This window comes from Larimichthys crocea, chromosome XIII, assembly GCF_000972845.2.
Source record: "Larimichthys crocea isolate SSNF chromosome XIII, L_crocea_2.0, whole genome shotgun sequence".
NCBI lineage: Eukaryota > Metazoa > Chordata > Actinopteri > Sciaenidae > Larimichthys > Larimichthys crocea.
The window spans coordinates 18743591-18764634 of NC_040023.1; the positions used below are offsets into that span (position 1 = coordinate 18743591).

At 39.6% G+C, this 21044-nt stretch overlaps 2 protein-coding genes across 3 annotated transcripts in view; both read right to left on the reverse strand.

The window, feature by feature from the left end:
- Nucleotides 1-203: 203 nt before the first annotated feature.
- Nucleotides 204-6756, reverse strand: fxyd5 (FXYD domain containing ion transport regulator 5). Of its 2 annotated transcripts, XM_010739145.3 has the most exons (10): nt 6427-6693; nt 5053-5098; nt 3140-3235; nt 2853-2978; nt 2711-2761; nt 2048-2110; nt 1641-1670; nt 1466-1540; nt 1317-1362; nt 204-826 (listed from the first exon to the last, which is right to left on the reverse strand). In XM_010739145.3, the coding sequence occupies exons 1-10, from the start codon at nt 6481-6483 to the stop codon at nt 802-804; spliced, it is 615 nt and encodes a 204-aa protein (XP_010737447.2). In that variant the 5' UTR covers nt 6484-6693; the 3' UTR covers nt 204-801. The 2 variants fall into 2 exon arrangements, with proteins under 2 accessions (XP_010737447.2, XP_019110694.1); XM_019255149.2 differs by lacking the exon at nt 2853-2978 and having other exon boundaries at nt 6427-6756.
- Nucleotides 6757-11007: 4251 nt separating this feature from the next.
- The window catches only part of nphs1 (NPHS1 adhesion molecule, nephrin), a 34899-nt gene continuing 24862 nt past the window's right edge, over nt 11008-21044 (reverse strand). Inside the window, exons 18-29 of the mRNA XM_027287113.1 lie at nt 20772-20931; nt 20440-20596; nt 19948-20099; nt 17258-17369; nt 16989-17170; nt 16806-16853; nt 16362-16484; nt 15770-15818; nt 14875-15007; nt 13884-13962; nt 12310-12476; nt 11008-12175 (exon numbers count right to left, since the gene is read on the reverse strand). Coding sequence (XP_027142914.1) covers nt 12086-12175; nt 12310-12476; nt 13884-13962; nt 14875-15007; nt 15770-15818; nt 16362-16484; nt 16806-16853; nt 16989-17170; nt 17258-17369; nt 19948-20099; nt 20440-20596; nt 20772-20931 — 1452 coding nt within the window. The 3' untranslated portion in view covers nt 11008-12085. The remainder of the gene's footprint in view (nt 12176-12309; nt 12477-13883; nt 13963-14874; nt 15008-15769; nt 15819-16361; nt 16485-16805; nt 16854-16988; nt 17171-17257; nt 17370-19947; nt 20100-20439; nt 20597-20771; nt 20932-21044) is intronic.

The window sequence follows — 21044 nt, forward strand, 5'->3', positions numbered from 1 at the left end:
TGTCTGCACAGCTGCTGTCGCCTTGATTTTGTTCTGATAGCAATTAGAACAGTGAATACTACTGTATATTATGTAGGTATGCTGATTGTGTGGATTATGCTGATTTTAACATTAAATCTGTCATCAAAATTGCTCAATTTCTCCATGTTTGTCATCTGTATCACTTTAATGCCATATGGATGCAAAGATAATGCGGCAGTGGATCTTGTTTAATCTAGGGCTTTATTCATTTACAAGCATAGAGCCACTAAGAGGCTTAGACACCCCTTACTAAACATCACGTTTGTGTCAAGATTGAAAGAGTAAAGAGCGTGCAGCATCTATCAGGAAGTGGAAGTGACCCAGCTTCATTTTTAGATCCTGGCAGAACATATGTTGTACAAGATTGTCAAACATGAGGTGTAATGGGGTTATTCTTCATAACCTTTAATAACAATCCTGCCTGTGAGACAGTGGCTGTGTTATCAGTTATAGGATACAAAGGTAATTAGAAACAAACCCGCTTCGTGGCAGAAGATGTGATTAAAATATGAGTCATCTTTTCATTATTTGCCAGGATAAATAATCGTTTTACTTTTTTAGTTTAGTTTTGCCAAGTATAGAAATAACATTTGACAAAGATTAAGCAGTTGATGACTTTTTAAACTTGTCAGCGAGATTCATGTTTTGACACTGTTACTAAGCAGCACAGTCAGTCACTCCACAAGCACACACACACTGCCAAGTGCTGGTTGGGTGTTTTTCTCTTGACGGACTCCTGGTTGGTTTCTTCCAGCTCTTTACTTTTATCATTGTCTCTCCTTATCCATGAGCGACTTGATATGACCTGCAAATTAAACACACAGAGAACATTTAAAGAATCAATCACTATTCAAGCAATCAGTCATATTTATTAAATGTAAATATACCACATAAGGACATTGAAAAAAAAATGTTGTTTAAAGTTGACTTGTTATGGTTTCACCCAACAAATAGCTTCATCATAATCGTTTTGATCTATTAGTCATCACCAAGGTTTTAGTCAGCATTCTGTTGCGCTATTATATGTCTGAAGTGACTGATTGTTTGCCATATATCATCCAGTAGCCTGTGATATAAATTACTTAACTCATTCAACTGCAGTTTCCCAACAGCATGATATAAACAAGGCTACCCTTCATGCACATGGACTGTAATTTACATCACTCTTGTCTGTCAGCGTTCATTGTCTTAAATTATTCAGCAGTTGTGCTAATCATGCACTTCCCAAACACAGCACAAATACAACATATGAACATTTACTAGAATTAATTGAATAAAAGGCTGTAAATACTTACTTAGATGACCTCTTGCGACACTTTGGGAGCCGACAGACTCTGCCACCTACAGTTAGAGATAAACAAATGAGCGAGGAAGGAAGGTAAATATAATTACAACGGTTTACAAAAGATTACACAAGACGAAAGTGGCTTTCAGAGTCACTTACAGCCAACGACCATGATGCCCATGATGAAAAGTACTGCTGCAATGCCGAGTCCAGCATGGCGCAGGGAGTTATAGTCTAAACATATAAAACACAAATTAAATGCTCAACCATAGTCACAACTGGTAGAAAAATGCAACAAAAAAACAACAACACACAGTTAAATGTAGCTCCTTACCATAGGTGAAATTTTCGTCCCACTTAGCCTCTATAAGAAGTAAAAGCAGAAAGAAAAGTATTGAATTTAGTTTGACTTATGAACACACAAAGCCTCTACAGGAAGAAAAAGAGGGCTTCACCGGGGTAACAACAGTCAGAGATAGCATGACAGTGTATCAAAACTCTATCTATGGTAAACCACCACAGCATGAGGACACGAATACCTTATCTCTTCTTGCATAAGGTACAATCAAGCATTAATCTGTTGGCAACAGAGGAAGTGAGATGTTCTAGTCTCCCTCTCCGCCATTGGTTTTGTTTGGAAGACAGAGAATTTTGATACTGTCAGTCTGCCATGAGATAACAATAAAACCGCAACGCCTGTGGCATTTAAGGTAACTATGGAGCAGTAGAAATTTTAGTTACCCCAGACAACAGCTTCATAGGGCTTTTTCTTAGTTGAGGATGGGGAGGATGTCACTTTGGAAGCTGAAAAAAAGTGACAATAGAACATTAGATTCTGTTACATTTCTTTGATTGTCTGGATCCTTTTTTCCCCTCTGTATTAAATATTTATAAAGTCTATTATGTATAAAACACAGGTTTATAATGCAAAGGCATAATTGCATATATGGGAACACGACATGACATACTGACTCTTTATCTTTGCCATACATAATTACTTCTCATAAAATTCCAGGAGCATTCCTATGTTTAACTCCATTTTTAATTGAATTTCTGAATATTTCAGTTGAATGACTCTCAGAGGAAATTTAGGCTGACACTTTTTAAAGCTTTCTCTGTCACTCTCACTCTACTTCTCTCTCTTTCCCGGGTGCTGTAAAATGCAGCAGAAATCATACTCTGTATATCTCAACAAGGATAGGGAGTTTAACATTTTCTAATTACCTCATAATTAGTTTTAAAGCTTTCTGCATTCTTGATGAGAATGTCTACTGTAAGCCTTTGCAATTGGTGTGAAGGGATATTTTAGCATAATGGAGTGTTCATGGTTTATCCACAAGCCAAACTCAATGGCTCCACCAACTGGGTGTTCAAATGTGTGAGGGAAGAGGTGAAGATTGTTACCAGAGGAGGATGTGAGCTTTGTTTGTGGTTTTGTTGTCTCGACATTGGAAGCTACAGGGAGAGAAACATAAAAATCACATCAGGTTAAACTGAATTATTATAACTGAAATTCTGGTTGTTACTTGCAGCATTAAGGACACACCTGTTGAGGCTGTGGTGGGGTTGATAATGGTTGAGAGGATAGTGCTAATCTGCTGCTGTGCGGTTTGTGCAGTTCGCAAAGTTTCGGAGGAGGAGTCAACATCTCTTGTGGTTCTAGCTCTTCTTCCTGTTACATCAAAAAATGACATCAAAGATAGATAGATAGATAGATAGATAGATAGATAGATAGATAGATAGATAGATAGATAGATGTAAACAATAATAAAGAGCCTGGAGACTGAAAAGGCTGCAGAGTGGCATTTCTCAGATTATCCGTGAGTACTATACCAGTGGGAGTTGAAGCAGTGGGTATTATTGTTTGGTCTGCCATTTTGCTACTCTCAGACGTTTCATGGTCTGGTGTGGGAGTCTGAGCCTTTGACACTGCAGGGAAAAAGACACATTTTAATCACAAAAAAACACAGGTCAGATGAAGCCTCATAGCGAGGCCTTGGTACAGTACAGTTTACAGGAAGAACAAAGAACAGTGTTGTTTATTTCAAACAATGCTGTGATGCATTCCTGGCAGAGGCCAGACTTTGAGAATGTGTCTGGCCTTGCAGGGGAGAGAGAGAGAGAGAGAGGCCTGCAGATTCACTGAGAGTATGTCACAGTAATAGTCCTGTGAGTGGGGCAGTGCGGCACAGTTACAAAGAAGTAGCTCTTACAAAACCTCTGGCTACAACAGAGCCGGATTGTTTTGTTTTGCTGCAGGACAGTGAGGCCGTTGTCTGTTTACTCACTCAGCACCTTCCAATTAGTGCTGAAGCTCTACAAAACTTCCACTTTCTTGAGCGAATGCTGTAATTCCCACTTCATAAAGGAACCCATATGAAGGGACTTGACTAATGGTGTAATAATTTATGGCTGATGTTAAGCTTTGATGTGTCAGATATAATGTGTGTGTGTATGAAAACCTAAAACCTTATTGCTGGATTCACGGATTATACTGCACCTTTATTATTTGGTATCTGCAATGCTGTCTTTTTTGTTTTGTTTCTGTCTTAATTTACTTGTTTCTGCTGCTCTCTGTCTTGGCCAGGACTACTTTGAAAAAGAGATTTTTAATCTTAATGGGACCTTTTCTGGCTAAATAAATGTTAAATAAAAATGTTTATAGTAAACACCTTGTATTACAGTCGCATATTCATACCTTGATTTCTGCAATGTTCAGTGTGAGAGATTAAGATTAACGGGAAATATGTGGCTGCTAAGTGAGAGGTGTTCCTTCTTTTGACCCACATTTTAATGCATACTCACTATTATTAGAAGTTATCACATTATCGTACAGATGGATAGTATAGTATGTCTCTTAAACTGGGCTCAGACTACAGAAGTTTAAAAATCTGTTTTTTAAATCAGGTGCATGATGCACTTTAGGGGAAATGTCACAGATTTTCTTCTCTCTAATCTCGAACATGAACACGGTGCATCACATGCTACCAGTTATTAGTAAAATTTTCATGCCAGAGGGAGTAAAACAGTTTTAAGATCTGTCAACAGTAGAATGCTAGCTAAGCGTGTGGAATGTTTAACATTTCTCATTTGTCTTATTAGCTATCATCCAGAATTTAAAGCCTAAATATCAAGTCTTTACTCTTCCAGTATCATCACAGCCAACCTGATAATATCAAACATGTTAAACATTAAACAATAAAAAAATGTTGATATTATCCGGGTGGCCCTGATGACTCCATAAGCAGGACAGTAGAGCTGAGACCTGATCTGTAAAATGTTACCAGATATTCTGAGCTGAACATTACTACAGATCCAGGTCCCTTCAGAGATGAGCCCAAAACTTGTTGTCTTAACACAGTTTCACAAGTCCCACCAATTTTAGGGAGGTGACTTACTAAATCATTGGTGTACGCCTTTAAGAAAGAAAGAAAGAAGAAATAACACATTCCTCTTATATTATATTCCTATATTGCACATACACTGCCAGAGTCTTACCTGGTCTGACCATTAGCTTATGGTGGCTAATATAAACAAACATTAGATAGATAATGCTTTGTAAGTTACATTAGTGAGTCACTTTGCTGACTGCACGACTGCTGTACTTTTTTACATTTACATCTTACATTATCATTTACATTATCCTCTTACTCTGATTTGTGACCAGAGTGGCTGCTGTTCAGCAAAGGTTACATAGACTTGCTTCAAATGTGAGCTCTGTGCCAGCAGGGATGTTTTGCACTCACCTTGTAACATGACAAACAGGAAAAAGGTCAAGGAAACCAAATGTATCTGAAAGAAAAAGAAAAAAAAACATGGGAAGAGAAACAATGATGCAGAAATTGCAAACAGTGTTGTGTCCCAGTTAGTAACTAATAGTACTTCAACAGAACCCCCTAAAATATTACAGGTGACTCCATAAATAAAGGCATATTATGTAAATGCAGACACTTTGGTGGATCTGTTGCAGATGATCCACACAAAATGTCTGCTCATTAGCACACAGAAAGACTGGTAATGTATATAATGTCTCCTTATCCAAAAAAACGAAACTATTGTTTAACCTGGGCATAAGTATAAGGTGAAGATACACTAAATAGTAAATCAAAGGATCTGCTTCGATCGTTGAAGCAAGAGTGCATTCACTCAGGAACATACAGGAACATTTTGTTCAGTGTAAATCTAACAGTCAGGAAGTCACAGTTATTAACGGTTTGTACCACATGGCCATTCCTTCTTCCTCCTAAAGCACCCACACTCCTCACGCAGCATGACAGAAAACAGAATTTACTTTGAGCATCAAACTTTGTAAGATACACACATCATAACCACAAGTTTCCTTTTTCATTTGTCAAAAATGAGTGATCGAGGCCGCATATTGTGTATGCAAGCCTCCCACATGTGTCTGTGTTCGACTCCATGGCACTGTTAATCAAACTTCTTCGTATAAGTTTGCAGCTGTCAAAAATTAAAAAAGAATGGCATTGGAGGATGTGTCAAAACAACTCATTTTAACATAATGGAAATCCTGTTCTGGTGAGCAGCAGATTCTAAATCAGTGAGAAAACATGCTCTTTCCTCCCCCTCAAAACATATTGCCCTTAGCTTCTAAGAAAACACTAAAGAAAAACAGAAGTCCAATATTGTATTTTTTTTATAGCAATACAAACAACCGCCAAGCAGGTACAGAGGCAGGTAGAGTGACAGATGGAAGCCTAGGCCAGTGGCACGGTTTGAATCCACCCCCAGCAGAAAATGAATGTCGATCTTTGACCTATCCTGGTGGCAGCTCGTCCTCCGGGCTCGGAACAGTGTGACAGGTGAGCGTCTGTGGTCGTCATGAGCTGTGACAGCTCAGATTAGCAGGTCATGCCAATCTTCATTTCACTCCAGAGCATATGTCAAGATGAGGCCTGTTTCCCCTGGGCTGTACAGGCGTCTTTCCTTTCCCCTAGCCTGACCTGCCCGCCCGTTTGTCGCATCTAGCACTCTCATTCAGTCTCTGTCTGTCTGTTCATCCGTTTGTCTGTCATCCTCCATCAATCTCCTTTCAGTCCGCTTCACCAAAACACCCCTCAGCTCCCTGATATTTAGTCATCCATCCAGCCTATTATGCTTACCTTAGTATCCATCCTGTGAGGTGCCCAAGTCCAGGAATTTATCCACAGCCTCATCATCCACAATGATTTCCTCTGTATGTCACTTCTGAGTGGTAGATGGGTTAACTGCTAGCAACCACACCCATGTGCTGCCGAGCACCATTTCCTCATCCAATTGTCTGAACTCTGTTTCAGTCTCTCACTCTCCCACTCTTTCTCATGACATGGCCTCCTCCTTCTTGTTCTCTGGTTTCTAGTTTTTCACTCTCACTCACAGTGGTGAGAACTCTGTCTGCAGCACATTTCTCAGCATGGTGGCTCGTCTTCCTACTCTATTTCTATTTCTGTTTATATTATTTCTGTATTCCCTACTCTATACTGTCTTGTATTGTGTTTGTCTGTCTGTCTGTCTGTCTGTCTGTCTGTATGTCTGTCTGTCTGTCTGTCTGTCTGTCTGTCTGTCTGTCTCTTCTGAAATGAACAACCAAGTTGTAATGAGAAATTGCTGATGTAATTATAGTGACTCAAAAATGCAGTACATATCTGTGGAATCTTTAATTTTATGGCTTCTTTTTATTAAGTTATTAAATACCCTCCCTTGAAAACTGACATTGAGGGTGTTCTATAATATGTGAAGCTCTAAGAAAACATGTTCTTCAAATACCAGCCTTTTTTTTAACAAGCATCTCAAGAAGCTGATTCTGTTTTTTTTGTTTTTTTTCAGTCAAACACACCCAACTCCATGACATATGACCACAGACAATTATCCTCACACTTTCACACTGAATTTAGGTTAAGCAGTAACATACCCAACCTGTTAAATTCATGTTTTACGCAACTATTGCTTCAAGGCTGCAGGATTAGTCCGTGTGACCCAACAGCATTACCCAACTGAGAGGCACAAAACTAGACTGTTATAGTAGACAAAGCCTGCGATTCATCCACATTAGCAGAGGACAGCCTTTGTCCAGAGTGCTTTCAGATCAGCGTGTCCTCTGTCACATTTCTATGGTTTCTCTCAAAATATTGTTAATAATTTACAATAAGCATACCACAGTTTGGATTTCGGCTCACCCCAGTAAAAATTGTATTTCTTTTTTTTTTTTCAGTCAGATCAGGCAATCAGATTCCTCCAGCCAATCATATTATCTATTCTCTATGTATCTTTTTGTACACATCGCAAGACGTCTGTTGTAACATAATGTATTATAACAATAACTTTTTGCCATCATCTTTTATCGCACACTCTTTTCCAGTTAAGGTGAAATAAATTTGTGTGTACACGTTTACATACACAGACATGCAAGAAGTAAATAGACACCTTCATTCAAATTCAAATTAAAGGTGTCTATATTCTTCCTGCATGTCTGTGTATATGTGATATTTAAAAAACATTGAAAAATACATCTCAGACATACACTACATATAATGAGTTCTTAAAAAAAGCAGCCAACTCTCTACAGTAATAACAGTACATGAAGTGATTTATGAGTGCAAACATGTAAGAACATGTCAAATAAAAAGTGAAATGTATTTGTACAGTATGTCATATGAGACTCTGAGTTAATTATTCTCTCCCTTTTGTCCATTTGCTTGTTGTTTTATTGTAGCGTTTGAGTGGGAGTATGTGTGCATTTAAATGAGACAGATGTAGGGAGAGAGAGAAAGACGTGTGAATCCAAATGTTCTTACATATGGAAAACAACAAACACAATCAGGTTTTTACTTAAAGAATAAAGATATTTCTCTTTTGTTAAATATTGTGTTCACCTTTGGGGAAAAATGCCAGTAGAGTAATGCGATCGTCTGGATTTAAATTTTGTTTAATAAAGCCTACACTATCTTAAATAGAGACAAATGTGGACTGTAAGTTTGCAGTGTTTTAAAAAGGATACAACTCAACTTGTTGTGGTTTTAGTCGCAATCTCTCCAAGACATTAGGCAATACAAGCATGTCTACTAACTAAAGTATAGTTTCATTTCAGTCCTGCCTTTCCTATCACACAATGGCAAGTCATTAAAATCATCTTTTATTAAAGAGGATCATATGCAGAGTTGTATTATTGGATTTACACAAGTATAGTAGAGTATACCTAATTATTTTCCAGTCAGCATTGGGTAGACACACTTCTAAATCCCCTTTGATGTTTATCATTCAGTAGTGTTCAGTGTTTTTCATTGGAGTAAGGAATAAGAAATACTTATTCTCATAATGCATAATTATGTAGTTGTTTTGCCCATCTGTGTGCTAGTGTTAGTTGCAAAATCAGTACCTCTTCTCTAATAAAGAAAGGTAAAAGATATTTTTTGGCCTTTTCAAGCTTTTATTGAATGGAAACAGCTGAAGAGTGACAGGAATGTGGGGAGAGAGAGATGGGGAATGACATGCAGCAAATGGCCACAGGTTGGATCCGAACCCTGGGCCGTTGCGGCAAGGACCGAGCCCTTCGTACATGGGGCGGATGCTCTACCAACTGAGCTAAACGCCCCCCACCCCCGCTCTGTTAATTTCAATATGCATTCAGATCTGCCCTCATCAACATTAACAATTAACTGTGTTAGTTCTTTGTAGTTGTCTTTCATAGACCGCTGTTGTGTTTATTAAGTTGTATTTTTTTCATCCACACTGGAGGGCAAATTACATCCTCATTACTGACAACGGGAGAGCAGAGGCATTAAGTGAGTCATAATAACTGACAGTAAAATCGGGTTCTAATTTGTAAAACCTGTGGTTGCTTTTGATTTGATTTCTGTTTAGTTCAAATCGAAAAATGGGAATAATGAGAGCAATGACAGGGTTTGCAAAAATTGGAGCTAAATTTGAGTTAGCTCCCCACTGGTAGCACAGCCCATTACAGTGATAAAGGAGCATTATTCATTCTTTTATTTGTTTTCCTTTTGTTTTTTTCCAGGAAAATAAAACATTCAGGAGAGGGGTAAAAAAGCTGAGGTAATTAAAGTCTTTTATTTGTTTCTTTTTTGACTTAATTGTGCACTCATGCAGCCTGTATGTTTCAATCTCCCTTGAGATTCTTCTGAACAGAACATATCAAAATGTTTCTGAGGCAAGTGAGGAAAGTTGACGTACAGTATTGAGCTGTCAAGTCTTCAGTTCAGCAGATTACCGTTCCTGCCTGAGCCAGAATGATGCATCATGAAGAGGCTTTGGTATGAACACAGCAGTCAGTTTGACAGGAACTTAAACAATTGTTCAGTAATGAGACAAACATACCTTGACAGCTCATGATAGAGAATAGCGAGGATAATTGAGGGAACGCAGCTCAGTGAAACATCAAGATTTATCTCCAGGCTGTCAGGGCTCCATTGAGGAAACAGAATTTTGTAGTTTGAACAAATGTGTGGACAATAACAACCTCACCAGGATTTAAATATCACCTCTCACACATACTGCCAGGAAATAATTTCAGGGCAAATGAATCTTTAAAACATACTTTAATATTTTGTAGTAATACCATGAGAAAAGAGTGATAGTGTGTGTGTGTGTGTGAACATTGGTCCAGTTAAAGAGCTCATGAAGCAGACCATCTCATCATCTTCATCACAAAAGAAAAAAGTTAACATTTCTATCGAGGAGAGTGAAGATTATCCGCGTGTGTGTGCATGTGTATACTCGTGAGACTAATGTGACAAATCGTGCTTGAGGGAAAAGCAGAAGCTGGAAACAGGAACACGGTACAGATATAATAAGTCACTGTTTTTGTATAGAGCAAGACAATAGGAACCTACGAGCCATGGAAACTTTGAGGAAGTGTGCACAGCAGATATTAAAAGGTGATGTTTCACAAATACAAAGAACTCACAAACCGTGTTATAACAATGCAGTGACAAAGCATCTATTTTTGCAGGTGTTTTGCATGTTTCCAGTGACATTTTTAAATCTCCTCTCCAATCTCCAGATCAATTCTCCTGACTTTGGTTTATCAAAGATTTTGGCTAGCTGGTATCGGCCCTTGGCTACTAACTTCCCTATCAGCCTCAGCTGTAGTTTTAGTGCCACTTGGCATATACCGGCCTTCTGACAAGCTAAACTAAGATGATGAACAGTTTAAACATTAGAGCTGCTAAACATCCGCATATTAGCATGTTAGCATTGTCACTGTGAACATGTGATCATGCTAATATTAGCATTTAGCTAAAACCACTGCTGTGCTTATGCAACTTCACAGAGCTGTGGACTATAGTCTTGTTTTATTAGTATTAAATTGTCTTTTTATTTATTTATTTTACTTATTGGGGGCGGCAGTAGCTCAGTCCATTGGGACTTGACTTGGGAACCAGAGGGTGGCCGGTTCAAGTCCAGCATGGACCAAAAATACTGAAGGTGGACTGGTAGCTGGAAAGGTGCCAGCTCACTGGTAGCACTGCCGAGGTGCCCCCGAGCAGGGCACCGAACCCCCCCCAACTGCTCGCGGGGCGCTCCTCAGGGGTTGCCCATCACTCCACCATCCCCCTCCACATTGCATGTGTGTGTGTTATGGGTTAAAAATAAATAAAACAGAGTGAAAAAAGAATTTCCCTGTTGAGGGATTAATAAAGTATCTCTTCTTCTTCTATTTATTTATTATATTAGGCGACTAGAATTGGTTTTTACCTCTAATCCATTATATTAGATTTAATTTGTTTCATGTATCATGTATCATGTTTTATTTCTTTTATTTTATTAGATCATAATTCTTTTTTTTTTGTAAAAACCTGTGTAAAAGTGCTGTATGGGCTCTGTGAATTTTTCTTTAAACTACAATTTGAAAAATAACGAAGTAAGAGTTTTTTTGTAGCAGTTGCCAGTGTAGCAGCTAAGCCTCTCTCCCCGTTCCTATCTCTCTTTAACTGTCCACCCTCAGTGAGACAAATTCTCTGCATGGTTTTTCTCCCTCACCGATGCTGTGAGCTGAACTTCAATCCGAGAGAAAACAGGATTAAAGTCTGGCCCTAGATATGGCTTTACCTCTTGGAGACATAACCGTGCTAAATACGACTCAGTGCTATCCCATTGTAGGGATTCCCACAGACTAACTGTGAGGTCTGAAACTCTTTGTATCAGACAGTGGAGGCACACGCTACAGTTGTCTGGATACATGTTGGAACATGTTCACGTTGGACGGGTCAAAAAGGATGCTGTCTGCTTGGATGGCAACATGAGTCTGTGCTGCTTCTGCTCTAGTGCCAAACACACCTTTGTCAATCCATTTTTGTGTCTAACCGACTGATTCATATCTACCTGCAGGCCAAAGCAGACAGGGGAGACTGTGGGTAGTGACCATGATTTGGCTCCAAGGAAAAGGGTAAAGGTGAAAGAACAAAGCGAAGAGGGGGATCAGGTAAGACCACAGAGGGAGAACAAAATAAGCTGGAGGCTGCTGGTGATGCTGGAGATGAAAAACTGTCCGCGTACAGTAACATACTTTTGACATTCTTGATTGCATGAGATTATTGAAGCTTTCAAATCATTTACAAATAATGTACCATTCTCCTTTGCTTTTGTTCAGCTACCTCAGTTTGCTTACAGTACAGAAGAAATGTTCACTTCAACACTTGAAAGTGAATACATACATTTATAATAGGTTCATTCATGGTGAGATACTATACAACACTTTACTAACCACGGTCGTGTCACAAGCGCTGTCATGTTATATCATTTGTTTGCTCCGACCTACTCACTCTAGACTAATTCACCTCGTAGTTCAAAGGGAAGATCAGAATCTTGCTGCAGTCGTTGAACATCTAGGAACTCCCTCACACTCTCAGTACCCTGTTGAGAGATATATTGCATCTCAGTTGCAGTAACATACAGTACATCATCTACCAGCTAAATCATATATCAACAAATGTGTATAATGTATCAAATTAGAGTGTTCATCATTGGTCTGGGTTTTGTTTACGGACCTGGCGGTGGGTTGCAGATCTCCTCTCATTCCTTTGATAAAGTAATCTGTGGTCAAGCAAGGCCGGAGGGGAAGGAAGAGAGGAAGCCAGGATATCCTGGTACAAGCCACCATCTCTTACGTCTTCATACTCATGACTATAACAGTCCACAGGGAGGTGGGTGACATCTTTAAGAGCACATGGAACACACACAATACATGAACAAGGACAAATACATTTACTATCTTTCAAATAAATATACTTGAATGATTGTTAACATTAACATAAATCACACAATACTCCAGTTGGTTCTCAAACTGTTTGCCACAAGTTTAAACAAGGACAGATATAACATCTGATTGACTCAGACTGCAATACAGCTTCATGTCTGACCACAGACATCACAAGAGAAGTTATTTTTTCCAAAAAGGTTACAGCCTCTCCAGTGTTTATCAAAAATAGTGTTTTTTTCTGAAATAAAGCAAATATTTCCCCTGATATTGAGGTGGATCCCCACCCCCACAATTCTTTAAGTGTTATCCAAGATAGATCTCCAATATTGTTTCAGACATATGTAAATGTACTGCTTCAACAGAGTTTTCTAAGTTTGACATAAGAAACTGGACAGTTCCACATGAACCTGGAAATCCTTCTATCCAAATTTTAAAAAAGGGATTTTGGGATTGGTGTTGGAAGTGTTTGAAACAATCTAGAGATACAGCTATATTAATTTAATAGGGTGCAAAAGGCAGGAAGGAAGGGTACTTGACAGTACATATTATTACAAGATAATATTGTTAGTATATAGTGAAATACTAATCCATAACAGGGTGTGTTCTTATAGCGATTGCAAGAGATTTAATTTCCACATGTCACATATGAAGGGTCAAGGGTCAAGCATATGTCTTGAAGTCACAGTACCATTACTTTGGACTGTCTTGCTCCTAAGACACAACAGATAGGTACATAACATAGAGGCCTCTACCGAATCAGATAACATTGTTGGACCACTTGTGTAATCATATGTCCTTGTTTGTAGACCGTTGAGCATTTATGGCAGTATTCTGACGGCATAAAGACGAGCCACAGTGGACAGCTTCTTCAGAACTGAGGTGGCAGCATGCCATGACACGTGTATTGATAAATCATCCATTCTCCTTGATCCAACTTCAATAAACCTTTAAGCATAAGACATCTTGGACTCCTGAGCACCTTCTCCCCACTGCCTGAACGGACCATTGATGAATAAAATTCTCCATAACAATAAGCATCTGTTTGAATCATAGCTGATGGATTGAGATAAAGTATCCGTATCATTTATATCAAATTTGAACCAAAATTCTTTTCTTTTTTTGTAAAATTGCAGAAAGAAAGGTTTGATTAAATGCTTCTTCTGTATGTGGTAAGAGAGCAACTACAGGAATATTGATTTTTTTTGACACAATGAATTATGTTAAGGTACCTTCAAATATTATCAGGGGAAAAGTAATTTTGAATTTAGACAGTCTGATCCTTATTTATAAGGCTTGTTATCACATTCTACAGTCTCACAGCTATTGTTGTCATGTTTACTTTGAGGTATATTTTTGTCTCACCAAGCCTGCGTATCGCTTCAGGGTGTGGACTGAGAGGCGGGATGTAGTCACCGGTGGGGTAATAATAATGGGAACTTTCCTGAAATGAAACAGAAGTGATAGCATCAGATCACCTTGGACCTTGAGGAACAACATTTCCTTTGTGTGGGGGGTTGTCAGTTCACACAAATTATTCTCACACAGGTCTCTAGAAGAACTGAACTATGCACATAGATTTGGTTTTATTTGCCATGTTTTATACATCCATCTTCAAGATTTCTGCCTCTTTTCCAACACAGTAGAATAGTAGAATCGTTTTAACTGAACTGCAGAAGAAGACATGAAGAAGATATAGTCCCCATGGTTCACAGTAAGGGTTGTGGAATATGCAGAGTAATGGGGAGATGGTATAGAGAATGGGATGTTGATGTTTTCAGTGCTGTGAGAACCACCTACATTGTATTGGGGTGTAGGCAGTAATATTAAAATCTGTACAAATAAAACTGCACTCAAGGCTAGATTCCATGACAGGTAAATAAGAATTATTTTTGATAATTTGGCTGAACCAACCCTTACAGGTGTTCACTGTTTTAAATCAGGGAAGAGATAAATCCTGCCTCTGTGGGGATTTCATTATACCCCATTATTCACACTGCTATCTGTTTTCTTCTATCACACTCAACAGTTTTCTTCAAGGTTCAGATCCTTGTTGGCCTCTTTAAAGTACAAAATGATAATTTCTCTGTGATCGATGTGTATTTTGAATGCTAATTGTGAGGTATTGATCTATGTTCCATCTCTATGCACAGCTAAAGGTTTCATTAGTTTATCTATCCATTTTCCTTGTTATGGCTGAATTCTCCACTTCCTCTCCTTCACCCCCTGCCTAACCTCTTTCCTCCCCTCATCTATTTATTCAGCCTTCTCTGTGTCTCTGCATATTTTCCCAACTGCCCCTTTCTCTCTTTCTCGTCCCACTGCTCCCTTTATTCCTTCTCTTTCCAGCTCTTACCGCTGCATAGCTCTCATAGACATGGCTGTCTGTTTCAGATCCAGAGTCGATGAGGAGGGTGCGCTGGGCTGCCGTGTTGATCTTTTCTCCGCTCTCATACTTATTGGAGTTGCTTACTGTTGACTGACTGGACCTATATGGAGAAATCAGATTCTCTCATCTACTTGTATTTTTGTGATTCAATTCCCAATAATTCTCTATCCCAAATATGCACTAGCGGAAATGTGAAACACGCCGCACACATAGAAACTTTTCATGCATATATTAAAGCAACATTATGTGACTTTTCCACAGATTCACTGTCACTCCCACTCTGCACCCTGTATGCCTGTTCTTGCACTATGTCACTTTGGGCTCCTGAGTCTGGAGACATGGATAAAACTTTACGACATGCCACCAACTATTTCACTGATTTTGGTGAACCTGGATCATATTTAATAGTGAAAATGTTTTTCAGTTCAAAGCACTGGGTTTACACCACTAGCAAAGCTTTGGACCAGAACCAGAGCTGGGTAGTGGAAAACTTTCCCAGCTCGCTAGTTTTTGGTCACAAGTAATGTAATCATAACAAATGCATGTGTACAGCTGTCTGTGTTTATGACAGCAGTCTACAAGTAAATTGCACTCTAAAAATTGGGATGCCAAATCGCAAAAAATACCAAATTTTGCATAATATAACTTTATAAGTTCCTAATGGCAATATATAATGTAGTACCAGTTTATTGCAGGGTTGTGGTGCAAATTTGATGACGCTAATATAAATGGATATTGACAGTTTTTTTTGCCTGCCTGGCTGTTATAGTAGCTGGGTCAGCCAATGGATCAGGACTCAGACTTCTTAGAGTGGATTGGATGTGTATATCTTTATTACTTCTACTGCAGAGCCTTAACTTACCCCTCCTCTTCATTCTTCTTTATGTCCAACACACTGCCTCCTCTACCCCCTGCAGGGTGAACAGGAACAAGAGGAAAGAGACGTAGTGTTCAGAAATTAGAACTTGAAGAGAGGAGCATCATCTCATAAGCACTGAAATTGATCAGGGCAATAAAAGGGGCCAGAGAGTAAATGAAAGACATGTAAGCTGTGAAAAACTATGTAAAAAAAACAGAGGGCAGGGGAAGGTGAGAAATAAAAAAATAAAAGGCCTGACAGTTGGGCTAAAGAACAAAATAGAAAGAGACAGAGGGAGAGCTAGAAGGTCATAGTTAGCAAATGAGATAAAAGATATGGATGAAACACGGAAGTGACAGCTTTGAAGGATGAATCTGGCAGGAGGTCGAGTCTTAGAGAATGAGCAGAAGAAGAGGAGACAGGAAAGACAGAAAGAGGGGCATTGAGAGATGAGAAGAGAGTGAGGGTCTGACAATTGCATCATGATTTGGAGTCGTCACTGTTGAGTTCTGTTGAGGAATCGGGACATTATAATGACAGGAAGTGATGGAGGAAACACTTTGACATCCATAGACGAAAAGATCATTATGGTTACCTGTCTGACCTCGCCTCTTTTTCCACCTCGCTCCAAAGTAGCAGCCCAGTGAATTGAACACCAGCATGACTCCAAACACTACTGTGAACAGCACTGTTAAATAAGCTGGCAGTCCACTGGCACCTATTTCACAAAACATTAGAAACATTAGCTCAATGCATAACAATGAAAGTAAAGAGGAAGTAATATGGAAATTCAGAAAGATAAAAACTGACTGAGAGAGACCCAACCACTCTCTCAATTGTCTTTACTGATTAAAGACTAGCAGAGGGGAAAAAGTATGGGTGGGTGCCATGACAACCACTCCTCTCGTAGAGCAAACATTAACAGCCTTGGAGGTGCATACATTAACATGATTTAGCCAAATGAAGCTAGTTGCTGTGCAAACAGCAATTTCCAACTGCCCTTAAGAGCTTTTCCAGGGAGTTGTGATAAAAGACTTACTATGTGAAACTGAGTCATCATCTGTTGGGACTTCTAGTTCAGGCTTCTCTGTAGTAAAATAAGGAGAAAACAAGAAACTTACTTAAGCATAATACGCCTGTGTATAAGCTTGTTAAATTTATTATCACATGGCTGTACAGTAGAGTCCTTAAAGTGTCAAGCTGGGGTTTACTCCAAACTGACCCTTGGTGGTAATGGTCAGTACTGCATTGTTATCAGCATAGCCACTCTCTCCTATATTATTGAGGGCATTGACAGAGAAGTTGTAGGTAGTGTCAGGCTGCAGGCCAGTGACAGTGAAGAATGTTGCTCTGGGAGGAAAGACATCCACGTACAGGAAACTGGCTGACTGATCCCAGCGGTATCTGTCAAGCAAAAGGCACTGTCAAGTACGATTGTTTGATTATGAAAGCCTGTGATTCTTAAACCAACATACTTTCTTGACACATCACCTTATACGAAATCTTTGCTGCAAACCACCATTGAAGCCGGGGATCCACTCCAGAGTGACTGACTCATGGGTAACACTGACTTGGCGAAACGATGAAGGCGGGTCAGGATGATCTGAAGGCCGAAAGAAAAGAAGAAATGTGGAAAAGTGCGAATGTGCTCTCGAGTTTGCAAGAATACTGACAAAGAGCAGAGCACCTCCACTCGACAGATATGAAATGGCTTTAGGTGCTGAGAAATTGAGATAGTCGAGTGATTATATCAGCAGAAATAACACATGAGGCCCTGCTGGCCTATAGGATCGTGCCTCCCCTCCGGCCTCCCTTTCTGCTTTGCAGTGGTTATAAATAGAAAAAGATGATATTACTAAAAGTGAGTGTAGAGCTGGTGTTCTTCTGCATAGAGATAGAAAAGCAAGAAAAAATGTTTTAAGATATGTCTACTTTTACAGTTTTTTGTGCTTAAAAATACAATTATTCTCACAACATATGCGTACCAGAAGGACTAACAAGAAGTTTTTATCTCGGAGCAAAATGTTCAAATCGTGGGTGTAATTGCTGTTATATGTACATAATTATGTATATGTATATGGTTCCAGGCTGTCACGCGCATATTTTTCATCTCTACAGTGTTTTACATCTTAAAAATTGACAGGCTGATTTAACAGGTATTATTTATGTGATTATTTGTATGATAAAAATGGAAAATTAAATCAGAAAGAAGAAACTATCACCAACTTGTCACTTAGTCTTCAAAACCTCTAAAGTTTATCTCTTCTTAATCACAGTTTATACCACCAGACATCTTTTTGACAGCAACAGCTTTGCATTTTTTTTTATCTGCGTTTTCTAAAGGTTGTGCTTTGCTGTATGAATGATCAGAAAACATTGACAGAGCTATGGCAGATCCCTCTCAGAACAAAGTGGCTGATTCGTCCAATTTAAGTCATGCAATGAAGGATGAAGCCTCTTGATTATTATCAGTATTGTGGACAGAGATCAAAGCAGGCTAACCAGGCCTTCAGTCTGACACGAGGCACTGTCTCTGTCAGGGTAGTGAGGGGAAAGTGGATTATTTTGCATTTGGAGCATGGAAAAGAGAAGGGTGGTTTTGGGGGCAGAGGGAGAGATAGTCAAGGAGAGAAGGATGAGAGATAGTTGAGCAGCAACATAAGAAGGGGATGCTACTCGTCTCTAGCTCCAGGCTGCAGCCCAGTTTGCAGGGTAAATAATTCCCACTATCAGCTCCACTCATAAGATTCCAGGGCAAAGAGGTCAGCCTTATTTGGATCTCGTCTCCTTCAAATACAAAAAGCCCCATGCTAAGAAAAAAAAAAAAACCTCTATCTTCCTCTTGGGCTCTAAAATGATAAGAAAGCATATAAAATGTATTATCACTGCGTCAGATTAATTATGAATATTCACAACACTAAAAAAAAAAACGACAGGGGAAAAACAGGACCAATATTGGATTGTATTTTATGCTAAACATTAAACGTGTCCAATGATGGCTGTGGGCCTTTGCTGAGAGCAGAACTGTTGTTGATAATGGTGGTGGTGCAAGGATACAGTGTTAGCTTCAAGGGAGAAAAGTCTAAGCATGCTGGGAGAGCAAAGCATATCACTGCAGCATTATCTGAAAGAAACTGAAGTACTGCTAGGGGCTAAATGATAAGGCAGAGATAGAGCAGTGGAATAAGTTGCTTAAAGGGCTGACACTCAGGAGCAACAGCTCTCTCCAGTTTACAGAATTCTGCATGTTCAATTGCCCTCCCACACTATTGTAATGCTGCTGGAAAAGCCTGATAAACTTTGGACAAAGCAGCAAAGACACAATTATTTTGAGATGTTGCCAAATTAGAACCAAAGGAAAAATCTGTGCTCTACTGCCAAGTACGTGATATGCATAATCCCTACAAGTCGTGTGCCCTAACCACTGACTTTGATCATTTGCCATTAATTAAAAGCTGCGTTTTGGCAATTTTTGACCACTGGCGTGGCAGAAAGGCTGGAACAAAAGCCGAACACAGGCTTAACGTGCAATACTGTAGGTTTATTGTGTTGCTTTGGCAAACAATTACTTACACGTCCAGCACACACTGACATCAAGGCCAGTGAACAGCCTATATACACTCTTCTTGTAGCTCCAGTTTAGTACCCCTAACTCTGGGTCTTTTTATGACTACATAATTGACTTTACAATTCATTCCTTTAATTAGGCTTTCTGGCATTTCATGCTGGACAACTAACGTACATTGGCTGTGTTTTTAGATTGGGTAGAGCGTGTTTGTGAGAACGGTACTCAACTACATAGTGTGGGCCAGATAACCAAATGAATGAGCAAAAAGAGGCTAAAGTTTTGTGCAGCTGCAGATTTGGGTGTTAATTCTCATTGATTCGGCATTACAGGGTCACCCTTACACACAACAGAGTTATTTAAAAATATTCTTGCTGCCTTTGGAAAAAACACACATCTCAGAATTTGATGATTCTTATGTATTCTTGAAAGACCCATTGGATTATGTGAAAAACACTTTGGTACAACACTTAGAAAGGACTGCTTTAGCTCATGAAAAGTTTCAGGAGATACATGGTTTTCGCAGGACGTCGACAAAGGGTGTTGCGGAGAGAGCCTCAGTCACACAGCGACACAAGCCCACACAGAAAAACACAAATGCACATGGGTACAGTACTTGTGCTGACGAGCTGGATGTCTAGCTTGTCTTCCCCAAGTGAGTTACGAGCAGTGCAGCTGAAAACAGCATAGTCCAGAGCAGCGCTCACATTTACTACTCGAACTGTGCTGGTGTGGAAGGAGCCCTCGCTCACGGTCTGCTCTTCATACCTGCAGCATGCACGTACACACAGGAACACACACACAAAAAGAGAGATAAATCCTGAGCAGGCAGACAGCGGGGATTGTGATGTCCTGCAGATTGCACTAAATCACCCAATTTCACACATCAAAGAAGCATTAAACAGGTATTTGCATTGGGAAAAGCACTAAATCTGGATTTAGTGGGGAAATAGTAAGAAACAGCACAAAGTATATTATATTAGGTAAAACCTAATCTAATTGTGAGGATTCATCAATATGTAACCAAATGCTGACAGAAGCATCGAATTTAATAGTGAAAAGAATGTCAAGAAAAGCATTTGAAATAGAATAAAGGCTACTCTCTGACCTGGGGTTTGCAAAGTCCATGCGCACGCCATTTCTTTCCCAAGAGAAGTCAACACGAGGAATACCTTCTGCCTGACACACTACCTCAGCTGTAGTGGTGCCATCCCCTCTGCTTGCTACCTTCCTCCATTGGGCTCCTTTCTGAAGCTCTGGTTTGACTACACAAGACAAGATGGGCATAGAGGTTATTCAGGCAGAAACCAGACACAACACTAGAGTTAATGTATACATGTATTTATTGACAGGTACGAAAACAAGTGCTTGTTCCCACAAATAAGTCTCCATGTATGTTTTGTTCCTCTCTGACACAGAGAATAAATACTACAAACCTACATTGTACTACCAGCCGCACATCTACAGTGGCAGGGGGTGCTATGCCATTATCGGCTGTGCACTGGTAAAGACCAGCATGAGCCCGAGTCACATCATGGATGGTCAGAAGGCCAGATTCGTCTTCCTGAGTCTCCTCTCCCATCTCCACCTCCTGTTCTCCCTGTGGAAGACAGAGTGAGGGGGAATAAGCGGTAGACAGCAGCTATCCTTCAATACACACTCCCCTCCTCCTGGGTGAGGGCTGGAGTCGGGGTGGGGGGGGAGTGGTGGGGG